This window comes from Leptidea sinapis, chromosome 25 (assembly GCF_905404315.1).
Source record: "Leptidea sinapis chromosome 25, ilLepSina1.1, whole genome shotgun sequence".
Lineage (NCBI taxonomy): Eukaryota > Metazoa > Arthropoda > Insecta > Lepidoptera > Pieridae > Leptidea > Leptidea sinapis.
Genome location: NC_066289.1, coordinates 9397403 through 9421726, shown reverse-complemented (window position 1 = coordinate 9421726; position 24324 = coordinate 9397403). Strand labels below are relative to the sequence as shown.

The window sequence follows — 24324 nt, the reverse complement described above, 5'->3', positions numbered from 1 at the left end:
TATCACTAGTTTGTGTACCATGCACCTTATATGTACAATGTACCTTATAATATAAGCGGTGCCTGTTAATTTCGTTGATCATAATTGTTTTTTTTTTAATTAATATCTTAAAGAAAGTCTCTTGAGTTGTGAAGTAGGTGTTATGTACGTTGCTGCATGCTGGAACCTGATTGCAATTGCACACTGTACGTAATCGCGGATCAAATCTGAACCGTATACTTGCCTATCGCTTTTCTTCATTAATTAGGGTTATCTTATAAACCTGGGTAAGAAATGAAACAGTTTAAAAATAGACCATCATTAGACATTTATTAGGTAGGTACCTATAATACCAAACCGAAACAATTGTAACTAGTATAATAAAAAATGCAAAAGTCCTATAAAAGCATCAATTTAAAGGAATATTTTACTTACTGTAAATTTATCAGTTAACATCGACTTAGCAACAAACACACTTCGCGCGCATTGGCTGGGGCACAACCGACTTTGGTGTCAAACTTAGTGATATATTAGCGAGAAGTATTTCATACAATTTAGTGCAACAATGCTATAATTGTCAAACACTCGGTGCCCGGGACACGTGCCGTTTACCTTTGACATCTATAAATCGTAAATTCCTGTAAATATGTGTGCTTTACAATTAGGATCTCAATAATGTATGTCAGCTGTGCACCAATTTTATTATTATTAATTTCAGTATAATCACAGAACATTCTAGAGCACTTCAATTACCCAATCCCGACACTTTCTATGACGCAATATGAAAATATTTTCTACAGTTTTAGACGATCTATAAACGCTCGCAACCCTACGACAAGTCCAAAAAAGAAACCAATAAATCAACGCTAAACACTGACGTCATTGATAATATCTTTTAATTTAATTAGTTGATATTTTTATGAATTCTTAGAATTATCATCAGTCGCTTAATTATTCAATGACAAGGCTTTATGGTTACGAGGCACTTAGCTGTTGTCAAACGCATGGTTGCCAACGCAGTACCTTCAGTATCGGTAATAATGTCGCAATCTATTTAGGAACCCTGTTTTTAACTCTTCGCGCATACAATTTAGATGTTTAGCTTATCTTTTTGGACACCCACCTTTATCCAACTAGTTTTATTTCATTCAAGAATGACTAACGTCTACATATTGCGTCATAGAATTAAGTGTTCCCTAATTTTAATACAACTAAAACACCATTTCATGGCGGTATTAAAACTATACTAAGTATAGTTTATTAACATATAAGTGTGTAAGTTTGGAGCATACGCGAACATCAAACAATAAGAAGTACGCACATCTCAACAAATCACAAAATAATGTAATTAAAAACTAAGTACACATGAATTATTATTATATAATTAATATTATATTTATCAATCAACAAAACGAATACATATCTACCACCTCGATTACATTACCACCATGAATACAAAGAAAAATAGCCGCGTACAAGACAAACACATTTCCGGACGACTTTCATATCTTTTCTTCATTGAAAATCAGTCCTGTAGAAACTCTGCCTTTTAAAACTAACGCCTGTAGTCTATCTATAAACGTAGCAACAAATTCATGATTGGACGCCGATAAAACGCTTAGGCGGGAATCACGTAGCGAGTAAAACATTTCGTTGAAGTTTGTACCCACCAAATATTTAACGAATAAAATTATTGGCTTTATAATTAAATTCAATAAATATAAACTAAGACACTTCACACAAATTAGTGAAATAAAATACAGCAAGTATTGCTCGATAGATGGCGAATATAAGTTTGTCATAAGCCTTAGGATGCTAAATTTATTATAAATACCCTTTTAAATTATTATTCAGTATGAACGTGCCCTATTATTTTAAATCGGTTGTGGGCGGAGCTAGTTTCTTTTTCTTGTCTTTTGTCTGGGACTAATAAAGAGAACACTATAGTACGTTTCGATTTCGGTGAATATATCGATAGATATATTAAATAGATAAATTGAGGTATTTACACTATGTGCGATAGTTGAGATCAGTTGCGCCAATAATCCAAGCAATTTGCAAAATTTTATAAAACATGACAATGACATATTCACACAAAATTTGGTGAGTTCAATCGAAATTAATATATTTAAATTTAAATGTAACTAAGCATCAGTCTGTTGCTGTACATACTGCTGTTGCTGCACTACCTGTCTGTTATTCTTCAAGGCTATACTATCCAACCGAATTCGATGAAATTTACTATGGACTTAGACTAAGGGCATTTGAGCATTATATTTAAATAGTATAATATTATAAATGTGATATATTAGTAGTCTTAGATATTCAAGTAAGAGTCTTGTCCCTCTACAAACATCAATGTTACCAAACACACACATACAATTATTAAGCAATAAGTTTTAGTTACCAAAATTTTTAATACAAAATTACTTCAATTTTTTTAAGTCCTGATACTATTGACCGGCAGTTCTAAGAGACGCAAAACCTCGACGGAAAATGAGACGATCAAGTCTGAATACAAATAGATCAGAGACAAAATATTATACAGCATCCTTGATATATAGGTATAACTAGGCTTAGTATACTAAGGCCAACGAGACTAGATAAAGAATGTAAACAGACGGACCGTTACTGAGTTCCATTTTCATAAATACAACTGATTCGGACTCTTCCGACGAATTGTCTTTGTTTAATACAGACGAACACGATTAAAATAGGGAATCCAAAATTTGTACATAATTCAAATAAAAAAAAATTAACAAAAAAACAATCGATTTCAAAAATACTATTCTAAAACTATATATAATATGCACTAAAATGTGTAAAAATAATTGCGTATTTTGGAGAATCTAATTAATTAATCCAATTCTAGTTACGATTATTGTTATTTTTGGAATCTGTGTCCTCCCACCGCGGCCCCGCTCTCGCCTCTCGCCTCCTCACATTACGCGTGCGACTAAAGCACATCTCACCTTTAACTATGTATGTAGTTACAAACCTACCTTGGCTGAGACCGACTACAACGGGAACACAAGGGAAGCACCAGCTTTCAAATAAAAAAGAATGATCAAAATCGGTTCGCCCAGTCGAAAATTCTGAGGTAACAAACATAAAAAAAACATACCGATTTGAGAAGCTCCTCCTTTTTTGAAGTCGGCTAAAATAATGTTTTGAAACTTTGTTTACATTCTTTATCTCGTCTCGTTTGCCTTAGTAGATATCGCACAATTAGATTATTAAATCTTTCGTGAGACATTAATAACTTTATTTATATAAATCGGCTTTACTCACGATTTCTCGGTGTTGAAATCGAATTATTAAAGCCTATTTAAATATATAAAGATATCAAGTTATCAATGGTTAGTTTTTGTTTTTACTCTGCTCTTTCGTAATGTCTTTCATATTTCTTTATTATAGAGCGGTCGTAAACTACGACACATTTCGTGCAATGAACTCATAATGGACTGTTTTTTTCGATCGCGTACAATATCATTTATGTCTCGCTCACACAAGAACTGATTTATGTGCCGTATGGAGGAATTTAGGGCAGTGTTTAAGACATCCCGTCTTGTCGCATCGATAATTATGTCAGGTGTATCTATTGATGACTGTGACTAGATGGTTTAAAAATCAGTCTTTTGTAGTCCGTTTTACTCTGTTATTATGGTTAGAAATAGTAAAAAAAAAATATTTTGTTTATGTATATATATAATTATCTATATTTTAATTACTGGACCGCTATTGTTGACGAATAAGTGTAACATCTATAATTATTCGTGTATAAGATTTATGTTATTTATATTGTAAGATCACACACCTACGTGTTTATGAAAAGAAAAAATGCCTCGGACGAGATCCGAATTCATTGCGAGTTTAGGAATATATTATTTATCTGTTTATCATACAGTATCTAATAAACGCGACACTATAAGCACTAAAGTCATACAGACACTTATAATATTGTAGCATATAAAATGAGCTCACTAATAAACTTATAAATACACGCACAACAATAGAAATTAAAGTTAGGTCTTTAGTACAGAGAGTAGCCAGACGAAGAAGCATTTTAATTTACAGCTGATATTTTAAAGCCGCAATAATGTAAGTAAAGTTTGAATGTGTAATTAAAAACATGGGGTCAACTATGTCTAGACGCAAGGGTTGTCACAAAACAAAGCAATTTAGAGCACAGTTAGTGTGAGCATTTTTAAATTAAAAAGTAGTTATTTGATAAAAAAAAACCACTTAGTAACCAAACAGTGTTGTGGCACGACAAATGTGCAACTTATTTCGTCTACATGAACATACGAGTACCGATACGCAATAGAACGAACCGGTACTTCACAGGGCGCGGGTAGAATGGAGAAGCCGCTCTTCCTATCGTCGCAAACCAAACGGCGGAGTAAGCACACTATATAATATATTTATGAGACTGTGCTACAGCAACAAGCAATGGACCAAGACATATCAAAATATGTACCAAAGTTCACAAATATTAACGCTGATGCAATCACAATGTGATATGTGTGTTTAGTGACGAGTGTCACAAAAAAAGATGTTTATGAGGCAAAAGAATTAGTTTTACAAACAAATTGCCACAAAGAAGACGCGGTTATTTAAACGATATATCAGTATTACAATAAGCAAAATAACTTGAACTGTTATTTCTGAATATTTGATAGAGAAACATTAACCGGGGCTCGAATATATATGACAGCGGCGTGATATCGACATAATAAGATAATTTTCGCAACTGATTTGCAACTTGTCTAACGGCCGCTTTCTACAGCATCACCGGTGAGACACTCACAAAGTAAATATTGACTACTAAGTCCCGATTTCACCAAGTTAACTGAGTTTAATAAAACTCAGTTTTACGTAAACAAATGAAAAAGCCAGTTTTAGATCTCTATTAAAAACAAAGCGATTTCACCTTAAATATCATAAAATAAAGAAGAATGTATCAAATATCTGTCAAAACAGTCATCGATAAGTCAGTAAGTTCGGCGGTCAGCATTTAAACGCGTTTATTCTATAACTGTGTTTAGTTTGTGTTAGTGAAATCCGAATGGAACCTGTAAACTCGTTTACGGCTGTAAAGCTTAGTCGAAAGTATTCTAATCGCGTTCAACTTCAATTATGAACTTTGGGGCTTAGTAATCTTAACCGAAAGTTAAGTAATTAATTACATAACTCACCGCGCGGATGCACGGATTACACGCTAATCGCGGGGCGCGGAATTAGGGGGGCAGACACGCGGACCTGTCACCGCTTGCGATTAACTAACGAAGGAATCACGCAGTGCGTTTTTGTATCCAACACTATATTTATTTATAGGATAATTTGTTCTTAAATGAACTTTATAGCAAAATTATAACAAGAATCGAGTACCGAGTTCGATATATACTCGATTCACGTACTCTCCTTATGTAATATTAGTGTCTCGCCTGTTACACTGTATATTAATCGCAATCCTAAATTGACAAATAGACATTGATATTTCAATCAAATCCCTGCTTTTAATGTTTCAATAACTACACTACGGATCATTCTTATTTTATGTTCGCCTTTTTTTGGAATACATCGTGAAGATAGATGTTTTCTAAATTTTTACGACAAATGAGCGTTTATGGGATTCCTATAGTGAAATGCAGATTAAGTATCAATCGAAGGATATCATTAAATGTAAATTCAAAATAAGTTTATATTGAAAGCGGCCGTAGGTAAGAGCGACCAGTCACCGTTCAGCTAAGCACGCGATCTAAACATCGAAGTAGCAGCACGACTCGTCGAAGTAGCGAGGCGAGGTGCGCAGTCACGAGTACGACGTCACGTTGAGCTTCGCGAAGTACTCGAGCAGACCTTGCAGTCGCTTCTTGATACGCTTCTGGTCGTCCAGTGTGCAGCCAAGGATCGCTGTCTCGAAGTTCTTGTCGGTGCCGGCGGAGTCCGGGTGCGACGTGCACGCGTTCATGTACGTCTGGCAGCGGGTGTGCGCTAACACCGCGTCCTCCTGCACCGTCATCACCAGCTGGTCAATGTACAGGTTCACCTGGAAGGTACACGTGACGCTTTTAAACTATAATCATCTAAAGATAAGGTATCAAGGAATATAAAGGAATCTACACACTACACTGTTCCAACCATGACGGGGTTAGCAATATATTGCTTGTATTAAAAACAGACTATGCCCAATAGATGTTATGTTAGGGTTATTTTTCACGGGGTAAGCTACCAGACTAGACACCAGAGTTGCGACGAGTTAGTTGCACAACCAACGAGGTACTCTCTTTATAGCTGTATATATTTAATTGGTAGCGGCGACTGGTTGCGCCACCGTGATGTCGCAGTGAAATATAGTTCTAAGAGTGCAACACTGTCGCGAGTCATACCTACATGGAGTGACACGCATGACTGTATTTGTAAAGTGATGCAACAAAAATACTCAACGCCTTACATGAGTAGGTTAATAAATGTAAATTAATAAATTAAAACACAAGAGTTATTGAGTATCATAATACAAATTTATAGTTTTATATACATAATAATAATATTGACACACTTTTTACAAAAATTATCTTGCCCCAAGTTAAGCATATATAGCTTGTGTTATGGGTTACAAGACAATGATATATTTAATACAATATACTTACATAAACATACATAAATACATTTAAACATCCATGACTCGGAAACAAACATCCATATTCATCATATAAATGCTTGCACCTACCGGGATTCAAACCTATATATGATATATACATATTTTATGTGTATAATGTTATAAAATATAAATATAATATACTTATTTAAAGTTTTATATATATATACATAAAATATGTATACATATGTATATATATAGACATAAAAAACATATTATAATAATTATGTATAGTTATTTATGCAACTGTTGTGTAATAAGGGGTATTAAAACACGAATGTGGATTTATCTCACGAGGCGAAGCCGAGTGTGATAATAGTATCACATGAGTGTTTTAATACTTAATTATCAACAGTTGCATACAAGACTTTATCTACACCCAAAATATGAATCCTCTAAAAGATTCTGAAACAGTTAGCTTGCTGCTAACATTAAAACAGCCAGTCCTAGTAGTAACCTTATATCATCCATTACTGATTATATACAAATAAACTAAGTATTAATGAAATAATTATTTATTTTAGTAGTAATTTACATTTTAGATTAGTTTTACAATAGTACATTAGTTTTTACATTTTACAATAGTGCAATAATTAAAATTCACTTGAATATTATGTTCTTTTGGAAATTAATCGCTAATTTTTTGTAAACAAAACAATAAAAATATCGAAGAAAAATGGCGGGGATTCGAATAAACTACATTTTTTTAAGGCGCGCGACGTTCTGGTGGTGTGGAACGCGCGTAAACCAAAAAGTTATTTTTTTGAAATTTATACAGATGCCACGCATCGAGCAATAAGAATGAGGCTGTCTGTTAAAACTCTTTGAGCATGAAGTGAATGAAAAAAAATAGGAGTGTTGTTATGAAATTCAGTACAACATTACAACACTCGTTTGGATGATGTAATGGTTATTAGAACATTGGGTATTTTAATGTTGGCAATAAGCTAACTGTTTCAGAATCTTTAATAGAGGATTTAAAGCATGGGTGTAGGTAAAATATATTAAATAACTTTAATTTTTAAAAACATGAAGCAGAGATTCCGATAACAGGATCATGTAGCGCCCGCTCACGAGCATTACGCTTGGACTAGCCCTGAGAGCTAAGGTTGAACATGTTTTAGGAAAGGGACGACTCACCTCACGGCAACGGCACCAAAAATGACATTTAAGCAAGCATGAAGCCTGCTACAAGAACCGAACCAAGTAACAAAAATGATGTGTATACATTTATTAGACGTAGGTACCTACATAGATATAAGACCGGCAACGCTCTTGTGACTTGTAGATTTTTTTTATGAAAATAAAGGACGAGACGAGCAGGACGTTCAGCTGATGGTAATTGATACGCTCTGCCCATTACAATACAGTGCCGCTCAGAATTATTGAAAATCCTAAAATTCTGAGCGCCACTATAATTGCGCCTTGAGACATAAGATGTTGAGTCTCATTTGGCCAGTAATTACACTAGCTACTGCTCCCTTCAGACTGAAAAACAGTAATGCTTACACATTACTGCTTCACGGCAGAAATAGGCGCTGTTGTGGTACTCATAATCTAGCAGGTATCCTGTGCAAAGGAGCCTCCCAATGGTACTTGTAGGTAAAGAGTATAGGCCGCGAGTATCACATACATCAGGACTAGGGGTATGTATTTATGCTCGTTTGGCCTCCATAAAAAAGGTAGACCTACGTTATGAACAACATTGATATTTATACAGTGATTACATTTCATAACAGTATCGGCCACTAAACCCATAACGTGTTCAAGTCAGACGTGTCAACAAACTATTAAGTGGCTTAATGGATCGCAAATATCGTAAAAGCTTTATGCCCTTATATAACGAACATTATACCAGATATTATAATAAACCTGTACTGGCAATCGCTTTATAAATATATAGCTACAAAAATGTTTATCGCAAAGCCTATTAACTCAATAAGTACTAACTTTAACTAGTCTTTCATGAATACTGGTAGATTCTACTTAAAAGCACTGTATTTTTTTAAAATTAAATAGTATATAATATGGTATATCATAGCGATCATTGTCACTAAGAATTTCTAAATTTATTAGAATTTCGGCCAATTTGTACTCCATCGCGGCGTACGTATATAGATACCTACCTAAGGTAAGTAAGTACTGTAGGTAAGTTTTTATAGACGACAGTGATCCGCAAGGATTTAGCGCATTTATAATATTTCTATTACCTTCTATTCAGATTTGTATGGCATACATCACATGTCGTCGAAGCAGGTCACGTTCTAAGTCAACCCAAGGAAAAGATCGATGAAAACGCTAGCTGTCCCACGCTGGTGAAAGGCTTTTAAATATCCTCTACTATTGAAGACCTATTCAGGATTAAGGGCTAAGGGACTGAGGAGCAACAATCGACAACTATCTCTTTATTCTCAAAATAAATCTCATTTTTGTTTAGTAGCCATCGCACCATGTTGAATTTTTCGGAAACCGTAATTTAATATAATATAAAGGAAACCTGTTATAGGCATTATTATTGTAAAATATTATTAGTTATTTATCTAATCTGCTGTTGGTTTTCTTAATAAAATAAAATAATCTGTATGAAGCCCACCCAGTGAACAATAAGTAGCTAATACTAGGCTGTTACGTTTTTTAGAGATTGGATGGACAAAGGCTGACTTCCATGAGTGCGGGACGACGTTTTAAGTAGGCTTGCGGGGAAAAACTGGTTATCACCGGAGTAAACTCACGGGTTCTCGTTCTGAGCACTGTGGAACGCCATCCGGCTCATTCTTCTTGTTGGCATATTTCGCCAAACTGTATCTCGAGGTGTTCTGTCTCTGAGGCGGTGTCATTCCATTGGTTAAGAGACAATAAAGATTCAAATACACGTCTTCCACTGCCACTTGAACGTGATCAAGTGGATTCGTTACTGCATTACCACATACGAATGCGTAGTTGCGAATGTGATCCTCAAAATCTATGACTTCTATTGCGAACACCATGATACCCATGATGATGGCACAAAATCACACTCAATCTTTTCTATAAAATAGGATGAAGTATTTTTTCCTTTTAGCAATAAACTATAAATAGTTTTAGTGCAACGACCTAATTGGATGATTCAGATATTGGAAAATTACCAAGACACATTCGAGGCCGCAAATAACTAGATGATAACACAAATCTATTCACGTCATATCGCCACTTGTTGTGGACGATTCATAGCAATTTTCTTATCTTAGCACAAACACACACACGCACATCCATACATACACACACATCCATACCCACACATACACGCAAATTTATTTTATTTTTATTTTGTACTATTATAGGGGAAGAAACTGTACCACACGACACAGGGAATCCTAGTGTGAGGCCAGAATACTTGTAAAATTAAAGTTACTTACTTTAAACCAATGTATACTTTGTAACAGATATTTTGTAAATCTATGTAACTAATATGGTACTGCAATAAAAAAAATTATAAACAACATTAAGTAGAGATATTACTAAAGTCACACATGAACAACTGCGAAGTATTTTTAACGAACAAATTTCCTTTGCCCACATTTCTAATTAACTATTTATTTAGTAGCCTGAGATAGTGTGGTACTATCGCATTTGCAGTGTGCATTCGAGTTGTTACTGCCATATTTTTTTTTATAGAGAATTAGGGCGAACGAGCGCGACGCTCAGCTGATGGTAATTGATACGCCCTACCCATTACAATACAGTGCCGCTCAGGATTCTGGAAAAACTCTATAAAATCTAAGCGGCAATCCAATTGCGCCCGTCACCTTGAGACATGAGATGTTAAGTCTCATTTGCCCAGTAATACTACTTCACGGCAGAAATAGGCATCCTGTGCAAAGGAGCCTCCCACTGGTAACATCATACATCTTTCTCGTAATAATGGCGGTGTACTTGTAATAATACATTTTTATTTATCTGTCATGGATAAAGAGAGTAATGCTCAGAAAGCCCTGAAACAAGCCGGAGGAGGCTAAAACCTATAAACCTATATACCCTTGAAAGTTTACAGTCAATAGTGACGAAGATATTACTTAAAACAAATAAAAATAAACTTGGTAAAAAGTTATACCTGAGAATCAACCCAGAAGTTTATACAAATTGTCTTTTTGTAAACATTTTTCATATTCTTGGATTATTCTCAAGTGTAACTTTAGCTGACCCAGCAAACGTCGTATTGCCATATAACATATTCTATATATATAAAAAATCAATTATTAAAATTTTGATGCAACCGATTCTCAGACCTACCAAATATAACGTACTGCAATTATTGTTTTCGATTGCCATCTTGCAACCCTATATCGGTTTGGTGGATGGAATAGAATAATATAAAAATCGAGATACAAAAATAGTTGTAGATCGTAGAAGGGCGAAAATTGAAATTTGTATGTATTTTTCAATGCTGAATCATAATAAAATAATAAAAAAAAAATAAAAAATAGATAGAAGCCGATTCTCAGACCTACTGAATATGCATATAAAATTTGGTAAAAATCATTAAAGCCGTTTCGGAGGAGTAAGGTAACTAACATTGTGACACGAGAATTTTATATATTACTAGCTGACCCGACAGACGTTCTGTATATAATAAATAAAATAATGTTTTTATATGAATTTGTCAATAATATATCATAACATCAAAAATTACTTCGTAAAATATGCACCCTGTCGTAATGAAATTGTTTCACAGCAGAACTGTCAAACCGTGCGTCAATAAATTCTCTCATAGAAATTATGTATGAACACATCAAAGGAAAAACAAATTTGTTGTTTTTATTTAATTTAGCAGCATTTTCCTATTTATTCACCTTTTAAACCTTCTCTGGACTTCCACAAATAATTCAAGACCTAAATTTGCCAAATTGGTCCAGCCGTTCTCGAGTTTTAGCGAGACTAACGAACAGCAATTCATTTTTATATATATACAATGATATTTAAAAGTATAGATAGGTTACCTAGACTACATTCGGTGTTTGTAAATGATACACAAACGCACACATGAATAATTTAACATTGCAATAGCACACTACATTACGATTACATGTCACAGAAGGATAGTTAATGCAATTATCGCAAGTGAAAAAGAGATAAGTCTAATTTGCTAATGGCTTCGTATTTGCATAGCAAAAACACAGAATCATTCACCAGATATGATTTTTTACCGTACACCGTGATTTATGTCTAAAATACGATTAATTCATGGGTTCATGTAATAAAAGTTATAAAGTAGTAAAACTACATTTAAATTAGGTAAATGAGGTGTTATTGATTAAAAAAAATATATTTAATATTGATTATAATATAGAGCCCTAATGATGATATAAATTATTTGTACATAAATAAATAAAAAACATACAGACATATCAAAACAAAACCGAAATGTATTAACAATAAGGGTTCCATTTTTACAATTTTACTAACGACGGCTCCCAAAAAGTTTTAAGTTTACAATTATTATTTCTTGTATATTATATTATTTATGAATGTATTTCTTATATATCTTGCAAACATAGTTTTTACGTTTTCTTAATACACAGGTTGGCATTTTAGATTATTATTGTCACGCCACGAAAACGTTCCGCTTAGCTCGCTGCTATTAGCCGACTAAATGAAATTACGACAATTGTCTGAATTTATCTGCAACATTTTGCGCGCGTTAGTGCGATATCTACGTCTTTATTGTATATAATATCATTGTATATATAGATAAGATATAAGTAATGATTATAATATTTATACATAATACCTTCTGTTTCTAACTTTTAACCTAGTTATTAAGCGAGAGCCTCTTGAGATAACGGGGATAATTATTGTTGAAACAACATCCCACATTATTATACATATCTATTTGTTGTCTTGTGTTCCGATTTGGTACGTTACAGTAAAAGTATGAGCACAATATTTAAGGTTTAAAGAGTTTATTTCTCAAAAAGAACAAAAGTTCACTTACATGAGAACAATGATTCTAAATAAATATAAAAGAAAACATAAATTTTATAGTTTTATAGTTACGGTGACTTTAAAGTTAAACAATAATAAATTAAAAGCACGCTATGTTCTAACGTAACAATCTTTTGTGATTGACAGTGCTTTTTTAATTTAGCTTTAAATTTAGGAAAAGATTTTTCCTCAAATATATCTTTCGGCTAGTCATCATATGGTAGGGCTCCCTCAAACTGTATAGTTTTCGTACCATAATTTGTCCTAGCTTTAGTTAGTTTATGTTTGTTTCGGGTACCATGTTTATGTGATTTTATCTTAAAAGTGATTTGGGTATGTACGGATTTAGGTGTATTTTCTTAACTAGTATGCATACTTTGTATTTGTATAACTGACTTATTTATTTAAAGGTGCTCCAACGACACATACACAATACAATCTTAAACTCAAATATTTATACAGTGATTACATTTCATAACACTATCGGCCACTAAACCCATAACGTGTTCAAGTCAGACGTGTCAACAAACTATTAAGTGGCTTAATGGATCGCAAATATCGTAAAGGCTTTATGCCCTTATAATACGAACATTATACCAGATATTATAATAAACTTGTACTGGCAATCGCTTTATAAATATATAGCTACTAAAACGTTTATCGCAAAGCCTGTTAACTCAATACTTACTGTAACTAGTCTTTCATGTAAATGGTAGATGCTAGTTAAAAGCACTGCCGTATTTATTTTATCTTAAATATTAAATCTTATAATAATATATACAAATTACGTGACACGTTGTTTGTCCGCGATGGACTCGTAAACTAAAAAACGGATTTTAATGGAGATTGCTTCATGGAGTGCAGTTTAGTCCAACTTGAGAGATAGGATAGTTTTTATTTCGAATTGGGACCCATAATTATTTTTATTTTCAATATTGGTTTTGTATGGATATATTCTCTATGAAAGAATTTAGTGACGCACGGTTTGACAGTTCTGTTGTCAAACAATTTCATTATAACAACAGGGAGCATTTTTTACGAAATAATTCTTGATTTTTTGAAATATTATTGGCAAATTCCTATAAAACAGTATTTTTTTATTATCTACAGAATAACGTCTGTATGGGCGGCTAGTAGTATATAATATTATGGCGATACTAACACTAAGAATTTCTAAATTTATTCGAATTTCAGACGTACGTAGCAATGTACGACTACTCTACAGTATGTTTATACAGACGACAGTGGTCCGCAAGGATTTAGCGCATTTATAATATTTCTATTAAGATTTGTATGGCATACTTTCTATGTCGTCGAAGCAGGTCACGTCCTAAGTCAACCCAAGGAAAAGATCGATGAAAACGCTAGCTGTCCCACGCTGGTGAAAGACTTTTAAATATCCTCTACTATTAAAGACCTATTCAGGATTAAGGGCTAAGGAGCAACAATCGACAACTATCTCTTTATTCTCAAAATAAATCTCATTTTTGTTTAGTAGGCATCGCAGCATGTTGAATTTTTCGGAAACCGTAATTTAATATAATATAAAGGAAACCTGTTATAGGCATTATTATTGTAAAATATTATTAGTTATTTATCTAATCTGCTGTTGGTTTTCTTAATAAAATAAAATAATCTGTATGAAGCCCACCCAGTGAACAATAAGTAGCTAATACTAGGCTGTTACGTTTTTTAGAGATTGGATGGATAAAGGCTGACTTCCATGAGTTGAGAGCGGGACGACACGTTTTAAGTAGGCTTGCGGGGAAAAACTGGTTATCACCGGAGTAAACTCACGGGTTCTCGTTCTGAGCACTGTGGAACGCCATCCGGCTCATTCTTCTTGTTGGCGTCCAAGGAAAACATATTTCGCCAAACTGTATCTCGAGGGTAGAACTCTGACGCGGTGTCATTCCATTGGTTAAGAGACAATTAAGATTCAAATACACGTCTTCCACTGCCACTTGAACGTGATCAAGTGGATTCATTACTGCATTACTACTTACGAATGCGTAGTTGCGAATGTGATCCTCAAAATCTATGACTTCTATAGCGAACACCATGATACCCCGAAATGTGGCACAAACTTGTAATCAATCTTTTCTAAAAAATAGGATGAAGTATCACAGATTTTTTCCTTTTAACAATAAACTATAAATAGTTTTAGTGCAACGACCTAATTGGATGATTCAGATATTGGAAAATTACCAAGACACATTCGAGGCCGCAAATAACTAGATGATAACACAAATCTATTCACGTCATGTCGCCACTTGTTATGGACGATTCATAGCAATTCTCTTATCTTAGCACAAACACACACGCACATCCATACATACATACACACACATACACGCAAATTTATTTTATTTTTATTTTGTACTATTATAGGGGAAGAGACTGGACCTCACGACACAGGGAATCCTAGTGTGAGGCCAGAATACTTGTAAAATTAAAGTTACTTACTTTAAACCAATGTATACTTTGTAAATCTATGTAACTAATATGATACTGCAATAAAAAAAATTATAAACAACATTAAGTAGAGATATTACTAAAGTCACACATGAACAACTGCGAAGTATTTTTAACGAACAAATTTCCTTTGCCCACATTTCTAATTAACTATTTATTTAGTAGCCTGAGATAGTGTGGTACTATCGCATTTGCAGTGTGCATTCGAGTTGTTACTGCCATATTTTTTTTATAGAGAATTAGGGCGAACGAGCGCGACGCTCAGCTGATGGTAATTGATACGCCCTACCCATTACAATACAGTGCCGCTCAGGATTCTGGAAAAACTCTATAAAATCTAAGCGGCAATCCAATTGCGCCCGTCACCTTGAGACATAAGATGTTAAGTCTCATTTGCCCAGTAATACTACTTCACGGCAGAAATTTGTATGTATTTTTCAATGCTGAATCATAATAAAATAATAATAAAAAAAATTAAAAAAAATTTGGGGTGGACTACCCCTAACATTTAGGGGGATTAAAAATAGATAGAAGCCGATTCTCAGACCTACTGAATATGCATATAAAATTTGGTAAAAAACATTAAAGCCGTTTCGGAGGAGTAAGGTAACTAACATTGTGACACGAGAATTTTATATATTACTAGCTGACCCGACAGACGTTGTTCTGTATATAATAAATAAAATAATGTTTTTATATGAATTTGTCAATAATATATCATAACATCAAAAATTACTTCGTAAAATATGCACCCTGCTGTCGTAATGAAATTGTTTCACAGCAGAACTGTCAAACCGTGCGTCAATAAATTCTCTCATAGAAATTATGTATGAACACATCAAAGGAAAAACGAATTTGTTGTTTTTATTTAATTTAGCAGCATTTTCCTATTTATTCACCTTTAAAACCTTCTCTGGACTTCCACAAATAATTCAAGACCTAAATTTGCCAAATTGGTCCAGCCGTTCTCGAGTTTTAGCGAGACTAACGAACAGCAATTAATTTTTATATATATACAATAATATTTAAAAGTATAGATAGGTTACCTAGACTACATTCGGTGTTTGTAAATGATACACAAACGCACACATGAATAATTTAACATTGCAATAGCACACTACATTACGATTACATGTCACAGAAGGATAGTAAATGCAATTATCGCAAGTGAAAAAGAGATAAGTCTAATTTGCTAATGGCTTCGTATTTGCATAGCAAAAACACAGAATCATTCACCAGATATGATTTTTTAACGTACACCGCGATTTATGTCTAAAATACGATTAATTCATGGGTTCATGTAATAAAAGTTATAAAGTAGTAAAACTACATTTAAATTAGGTAAATGAGGTGTTATTGATTTAAAAAAAATATATTTAATATTGATTATAATATATAGCCATAATGATGATATAAATTATTTGTACATAAAATAATAAAAAACATACAGACATATCAAAACAAAACCGAAATGTATTAACAAGGTTCCATTTTTACAATTTTACTAACGACGGCTCCCGAAAAGTTTTAAGTTTACAATTATTATTTCTTGTATATTATATTATTTATGAATGTATTTCTTATATATCTTGCAAACATAGTTTTTACGTTTTCTTAATACACAGGTTGGCATTTTAGATTATTATTGTCACGCCACGAAAACGTTCCGCTTAGCTCGCTGCTATTAGCCGACTAAATGAAATTACGACAATTGTCTGAATTTATCTGCAACATTTTGCGCGCGTTAGTGCTATATCTACGTCTTTATTGTATATAATATCATTGTATATATAGATAAGATATAAGTAATGATTATAATATTTATATATAATACCTTCTGTTTCTAACTTTTAACGTAGTTATTAAGCGAGAGCCTCTTGAGATAACGGGGATAATTATTGTTGAAACAACATCCCACATTATTATACATATCTATTTGTTGTCTTGTGTTCCGATTTGGTACGTTACAGTAAAAGTATGAGCACAATATATTTTAAGGTTTAAAGAGTTTATTTCTCAAAAAGAACAAAAGTTCACTTACATGAGAACAATGATTCTATATAAATATAAAAAAAACATAAATTTTATAGTTTTATAGTTACGGTGACTTTAAAGTTAAACAATAATAAATTAAAAACCCGCTATGTTCTAACGTAACAATCTATTTATTGTGATTGACAGTGCTTTTTTAATTTAGCTTTAAATTTAGAAAAAGATTTTTCCTCAAATATATCTTTCGGCAAGTCATTATATAGTAGGGCTCCCTCAAACTGTATAGTTTTCGTACCATAATTTGTCCTAGCTTTAGTTTATGTTTGTTTCGGGTACCAACCATGTTTATGTGATTTTGTCTTAAAAATGATTTGGGTATGTACGGATTTAGGTGTATTTTCCTAACTAGTATACATACTTTGTATTTGTATAACTGACTTATTTATTTAAAGGTGCTCCAACGACACATACACAATACAATCTTAAACTCAAATATTGCATAAAAATAGTTCCAGTGTATGAGTCAATTACAGGTGCACACAACATTAATGAGAATCATTTCTATTGGGCACTTATATATAACACAATGACTTATACAGTATATAATATAATATATATAAATATGATAATAAAAAAATATGATGTAAGTAATTAAAGAATCACTATACTTTAGTTGCAATACCTTACTGGACTATACCTAATGGATCAGCCCCGGATGTCAATATGACATATTAAATAATATACTAGCTGACCCGACACTCGACAGACGTTGTTCTGTACATAATAAATATAATACTGTTTATTTTTATGAATTTGTCAATAATATTTCAAACCATCACGAAATATTTCGTAAAATATGCTCCCCGTTGTTATAATGAAATTCTCTTATAGAAAATGTGTCCAAACAAAATAAATATTGGAAATAAAAATAATTACGGGTCCCAAACCGAAATAGAAAATATCCTATCTCTCAAATTGGACTAAGCTGCACACCATCCCCATTAAAATCCGTTCATTAGTTTAGGAGTTCACTGGAAAAAACATCATCGAGACTGGATTTATATATATCAAGATTGGGCCCCACACAATGTGGTCGGAAGGTCTTGCACTACATTACGGCTTAGGTCGTGTTGTAAATGTGTTTCTCAGACCATATTTGAACCTGCGCGTCCCGTAAATTAATCCAAAAACAATGGCGATTTCAATTTAACAAAATAATAAATAAATACATTGCTATAAAATTAAAATCATTATGTAAGTTTACATTACAGTTCGGCCGTGACTCAGCGACTGGTACAATGACCTACCTCAATGTCATATCAATTGAATAAGATTTCAGTTAATACATCTGAATTAATATTTAAATTATATCTATAATAAAAATTTATTTGGCAAAGTAGTGATGAAGTTATTAATTATTTACATAACTTAGTAATTGTTTACCTACAATGACTGTCTCACCGAAAATGTTTCACGTTAAGTTGTTCGCGAAGCCTCATCCGAGCTCAATATATTCTATCGTAAAAAAAGTTATGAGATCTTTTTTTTTTATGAAAATAAGGGACGAGACGAGCCGGATATTTAGCTGAAGGTACTTGATACGCCATGCTAATTAGTCATTACAATACAGTGTCACTCAGTATTCGTGAAAAACCCAAAAATTCTGAGCGGCACTACAATTGCGCTGGTCACCTTGAGACATAAGATGTTAAGTCTCATTTGCCCAGTAATTTCATTAGCTACGGCGCCCTTCAGACCGAAACACAGTAATGTTTACCCTACTGCTTCACGGCAGAAATAGGCACCGTTGTGGTACCCATAATCTAGCCGGCATGCTGTGCAAAGGAGCCTCCCACTGATAAAGATCTGTACTAGAGTTAACTTATTGCCGTACAAAGCCAACAAATAAGTTCCACGATCCATGAAACATAAACACTAGGGTGTGGATATGATATGATATCCACTAATGAAGCTCAACTATTGATTCTAATTGCTTCACTCCGCATACAGACATATCAGAGGGACCCCAAATATCCACGCAATGCCAAAGAGTCAAGCTGATAAGATAAGGTATTTATCATCCTGAAGCTCTTTGTTGTATTTTTATAATGCAATTTTTATTAATTATATGTATTAAATTTTTGTTAAATATGGTTTTTCATATGTAAAATGTAGATAATATATACTTACTATGTAAATAATTGTAACAATATCATTAAGTAATATTTATTATAATGTTACATCCATAATTTACCAGTGGGAGGCTCGTTTGTACAGGAAGCCGGGTACCACAACGGCGCCTATTTCTGCCGTGAAGCAGTAGGGTAAACATTACTGTTTTCAGTCTGAAATCCCCGTAGATAGTGGAATTACTGTGCAAATAAGGCAACATCTTATGTCTCAAGATGACGAGCACAATGGTAGTGCCGCTCAGAATTTTTGGGTTATTCAAGAATGCTGAGTGGCACTGCATTGTAATGGGTAGGGTGTATCAATTACCATCAGCTGAAAGTCCTGCTCGTCTCGACCCTAATTATCATAAAATAAATATAATACAAATATCATAGATGATAACTGTAAGAATGTAATTTAATGGTAGATTAGATAAATAGATTTTGTTTTATTATTATTATTTATTCAATTTTTATTACAGCATTCCTAATACAAATAATATAATTTAAAATTAGGTAAGAAAATAAATAAGGGGCATGTGGAAGGGGAAAGAGCGAGACGGACAGACGGTCATCCAAGCGATGGACAGATCTAATCAAAGCAGTGACCCAGACAACTGTGGTGGAGTGCTCCCGCAATGTTACAAACTGCCAAAAGTAGAGGAGCATCAACCAGCAGTGCAACCGAAAACTAAGAAGACCAAAGACGACTATTGTCACATCATCTAAGCGGCAACAATCGCTCTGACAAGAGTGACCAATTCTGAAGAAAGTATATAATATTTTGATTGTAGCCTTTACAATAAATTACTCTTTGTTTGTAAAACATATTATTAAACATTCGAGCCTCTACATATGTATCTTTGATTACAAATTGAATGGCTAACCACATATCCTTGAGTGTGGTCAACAGGAATGAAAGCAATTGTACTTGTTTAACTTAAGTAAATATGGATCTTATTTACATAACAATAAGATTTTTATCTGATTTTCCTATTGCACATATTCTGTATGTATACTTTCACTATGGAAAAATTTACACTATTTACCTTCAGACAACATTAAATGTATGTAAAATTTTTGCATCTTGTATAAGTCTTTGGAAGCCGTATGTTTCAAACACTAAATACTAATCAGAATGTAACAAAATGAACAGCTCTTTATAAACATGATATTATAAAGAGATGGACTCATTCGTGATCATAATAATTGAAGAGAAAAATACAGTTAGGTTGCTGAATGTTCAGGTGTAACAAGAATACTAAGTTAGTTTCACGATCTAGAGACATCATAAATGACATTATAATTTATAGTTTAATTACTTTAAGTTTACAAATTGAATCAGTATCCCATGAAAATTGTATTTAAATCAGGTCAAGACTATCCCCCACAAGAATGCCATGAATTATTGATACAAGTCATTATAATACAATGCCAGTGTAGCCTTATTGCATAACAATGTAAATTGTTGCTTTCTAGAAGCATTCAACTGTTAATGTTTAATTTATGAAGAAATGTCTGTAATTTACGTACAACACAAAAATATATGGGAAAATTGACTGAGCAATTTCTGATAACATTTTAAGATATTTATAAAAATATTTGAAAGAACAATTGCTTAGCTCTTTTGCACAGGGGCACCCTGACTAAGCTAAGCTAAATTATGGGTACCACAACGGAGTCTATTTCTGCCGTGAAGCTATGTGTAAGCATAATTGTGTTTCGGTCTGAAGGGCGCTGTAGCTAGTGAAATTACTGGGTACAGCGCCCTTCAGTGTCGTGACTGAAGGGCGCTGCCCTACAGTGAGACTTAACATCTCATGTCTTAAGGTGACGAGCACAATTGTAGTGCCACTCCGAATTTTATGAGGGTATATCAATTACCATGACTGAATGTCCTGCTCATCTTGCACCTTATTTTCATAAAAAAAAAAAATCAGAAGCTGTAACAATAGTAAGAACTGTATGTAAAGCAATATAGTTTTAATTGTTAAGCTTGCTGACAAATAACTAACTATTCACTGCTGCGCTATTCCATAAAACAAAAGCAACAACTGCCACTTAAATGCAGGGCACACTTTGCAATGATAGGGGATACCTATACACCAGGACAGCTGCTTCTAAACATATATGTACTAGTTTCTTAACAATTAATAATCAAGCTCTTTGAGATGGATTATTATAATAGAAATTAATTATTTATTGTATTTTTCAACTTACTGGTTGAAGTCAGACTTTTGAGTCTTAGGCTTGGAGCACTAGAAATTTAATAACTCTCTCTCTAATTTATGACTGGAGGACCAGATTTGGGGAGTACTTTCACCTATGTGATGTTGATATTCTATGTCTGTTTTTCCCAAACAATATAATCTGGTTGTCAAGATGACTATATAGAACATAGGCATTTACTAAATGTCAATGCTACAACCTCTTACCCAATATAATTTGTCATAAAGCAAAATGAAAGACAAACTGGTCATCAGTCTCATAAAAATATATTACCTGATGCAATGCTTCTTCCTGCTGTGCATCTCTGTCTGTACGGACTGCAACCTCAACTGTCAAAGCTCTGGCAAGGATTCTATCAGCATACCTTGCAATATCATCTTTATCACCTACAAGATAATGATGAAACTTTATAATTGCATCATAAATATACAAAGTGCACATAAGAGAATAAAAATTAATTTAAGTTAAGCAATATATCTTAACAACCATGTGATACAGACATACTAAAGAAAACTCTCATAACAAAAACAAAACTTCTGAAACAAGTTTAATCCTTGTTAACATATACACAAATAAAATAGTACCATTTATGCCAGAGAAAGAACATAATATAAATTATAAGGCCATGAAAGGTATCTCTGGAGACTTTTATTGATTTTTACAAAGGCATTTGGCAATACCCATCATTAAGATTGAATTATATTAAAGTATATTATTCAACACTAGAGATGTTGTCTTTCTCATTGAACAATGCAATGCAACTTAAAGCTAGCTAGCAACATAAATGATTTATATACTATTGATTTTATAGTAAAATCATGGACTAGTAAAAAAAGGCGGACTCCGCACAGTGATATTAGCAAGTGAAGCACCTTTATGCTAGAGTTTGTGTGGTTACGGGGTATACCAGTTCAACAATTTTTTTTCCCTTAAGTAATCATATATCCACAAATACTTTTATAGTATTGTTTTTACACTTTTTCACAACACACGACGGCATTTTAAAAATATTTTATTGCGACACAAACTGGTCTGTCACAGACAATGGCAAATCTCATAATGGCCGGCTTATCGGCTTGTATTAGTGTAAGTGTATGCGTGGGGCTATGTATTTACATGTTTACCGGCTTGTTTTGGTGTCTCACTGCTATATAAGGTGACACGAAGTCCTTCTTTTTTTACTCATCTTTGAGTAAAATAAGCCTTTACACCTTTTTAGGAGCAACTTACATTCAGATATATCACCAAGTAGTTCGGAATGCTTAATACTATCCAACGTGGATAAAAGGGAATCTTTCTCTTCTTCAATTCTAACAGTATCTCTTCGAAGCCTCTCTACTCGCATTTCTACTTGGTCTAAGATGGTAATCAATCTGTTATAATAAAAAATATGTTTTAATTTATCAGTTTGAATATATTCTTAACAATAATATGGTTGTGACTATTAGCTAACATAATATACTGAGTATTCCAAAAACTAGATAATTTATGTAGCTGAACTAAATAAAACTTAAAGGTACTTAAGATTAACAAATACAGTATTAAGTACATTTTTATTATTCTTTCTGTATATGGTAGCAGAAGCTGTTTCAAAGTTCACGAATTTGGATGTGTGGGCGATAGGCAAGCAATTATATATTTATAACATGACAAAAAATTGTGCTGACCAAATTTGGTAAGTCAGCCTGTTGACTGTTAAGGTTTACACAGATTTTGGTGATATAAAAAACAAATAAGGGGTCCATCAAATAATTATTTTATAAGTGACCAATAAATTTGTTATTAAAATCCTTGCCTGTCTTTCGGAGCTTGATGTCCTAGAGCAGACGTTTCATCAATCAGGGGTAGTCGGGAGCTCTCCAAGAGTTGCGGCCAATCCGCCGTGGACTGATCGACCTCCATGGTTTGAGTAAGGCGTACGCTTATCGCTATTGTTTTTCGAACTCAAAAAATAAAAAACTATTTTTCATAAATATTGCGCTGTTTTCAAACCTTCGATTTGTGAAATTTTAGTGTTAAAATGACATTTTGTATTGACAGTTGATGCATAGCCATAGGGCGTCATTTTGTCAGATTTTACTACAGATAAAAAATTAAAATTATTTCTTGCTACTACAGGCACAGTATACATAAAACTACATGTACAGCAGGTTCACTTGGCAAAATCAAGCTTAGTCTTTTGAAAGAACATATAAAACTTATTAGAAAAACATCTCTCACATAAATGAAACATGTAATGTAATGTAATTATCATTAAAATACTCATTTATTTCACAATATAACTTTATTTCCACTCTTTGTCAAAAAAGGTTCATGTAAAATAAAGTCTCAACATGATTAATTAAACATGGTCTTATAGCTTGTTTCAATAGCTTGGCATTCCACCGCAGGTCTTTCAGGCAGAGAGGGCCGATCAAGAATTATATATATATATATATATAATGATATATATATTATATTGTAGCTGTATGATCGTAACAAATGTGAACTTGTTAATGTAAGATGGAAAAATCAGGGTATTAGGGTGCCCTGAGTTCTACGTGCGTTCAGTGAAGAAGCACGGTGAAGCCGAGTCCTGGGAGTATATTTTCCTTTCCTTCTCGTTTTTTTGTGCGTACAAAACGTAGGACGTTTAGTAACGTGCTATATATGAACACCGAATAGACATACTATCCCACTGATGTAAGCAATTATCTATACCTTGGCGTAAAGGATAAGAAACCAGCAACTTGTTTAAACTTATTTTGACATAGGTACCTACTGAATGTTGTTAGCCAAGTTACGAGTCAATTACAATATCAAATGGAAAAAAATGTTAATTTGATTTCTTTTCAAATAAATATCCTGACGAATACA

The 24324-nt window shown here is 33.3% G+C and overlaps 1 protein-coding gene across 1 annotated transcript; it reads right to left on the bottom strand.

Moving 5' to 3' along the window:
* Positions 1–288: 288 nt before the first annotated feature.
* Positions 289–23484, bottom strand: LOC126972196 (BAG family molecular chaperone regulator 2). Its single transcript, XM_050818828.1, has 4 exons — positions 23264–23484; positions 22699–22841; positions 21742–21854; positions 289–6031 (listed from the first exon to the last, which is right to left on the bottom strand). Exons 1-4 carry the CDS (start codon positions 23368–23370, stop codon positions 5795–5797), a joined length of 600 nt encoding a protein of 199 aa, XP_050674785.1. The 5' UTR covers positions 23371–23484; the 3' UTR covers positions 289–5794.
* Positions 23485–24324: the final 840 nt, after the last annotated feature.

What these genes read in the sequence shown, in the direction of transcription:
- LOC126972196 (XM_050818828.1), bottom strand. Translation starts at nt 23,370, where the DNA reads ATGGAGGTCGATCAGTCCACGGCGGATTGGCCGCAACTCTTGGAGAGC. An exon ending in ACTTGGTGATATATCTGAAT is followed by an intron (nt 21,855 to 22,698) that starts GTAAGTTGCTCC and finishes ATTATCTTGTAG; the next exon opens with GTGATAAAGATGATATTGCA. An exon ending in AGGAAGAAGCATTGCATCAG is followed by an intron (nt 6,032 to 21,741) that starts GTAATATATTTT and finishes TGTACCTTCCAG; the next exon opens with GTGAACCTGTACATTGACCA.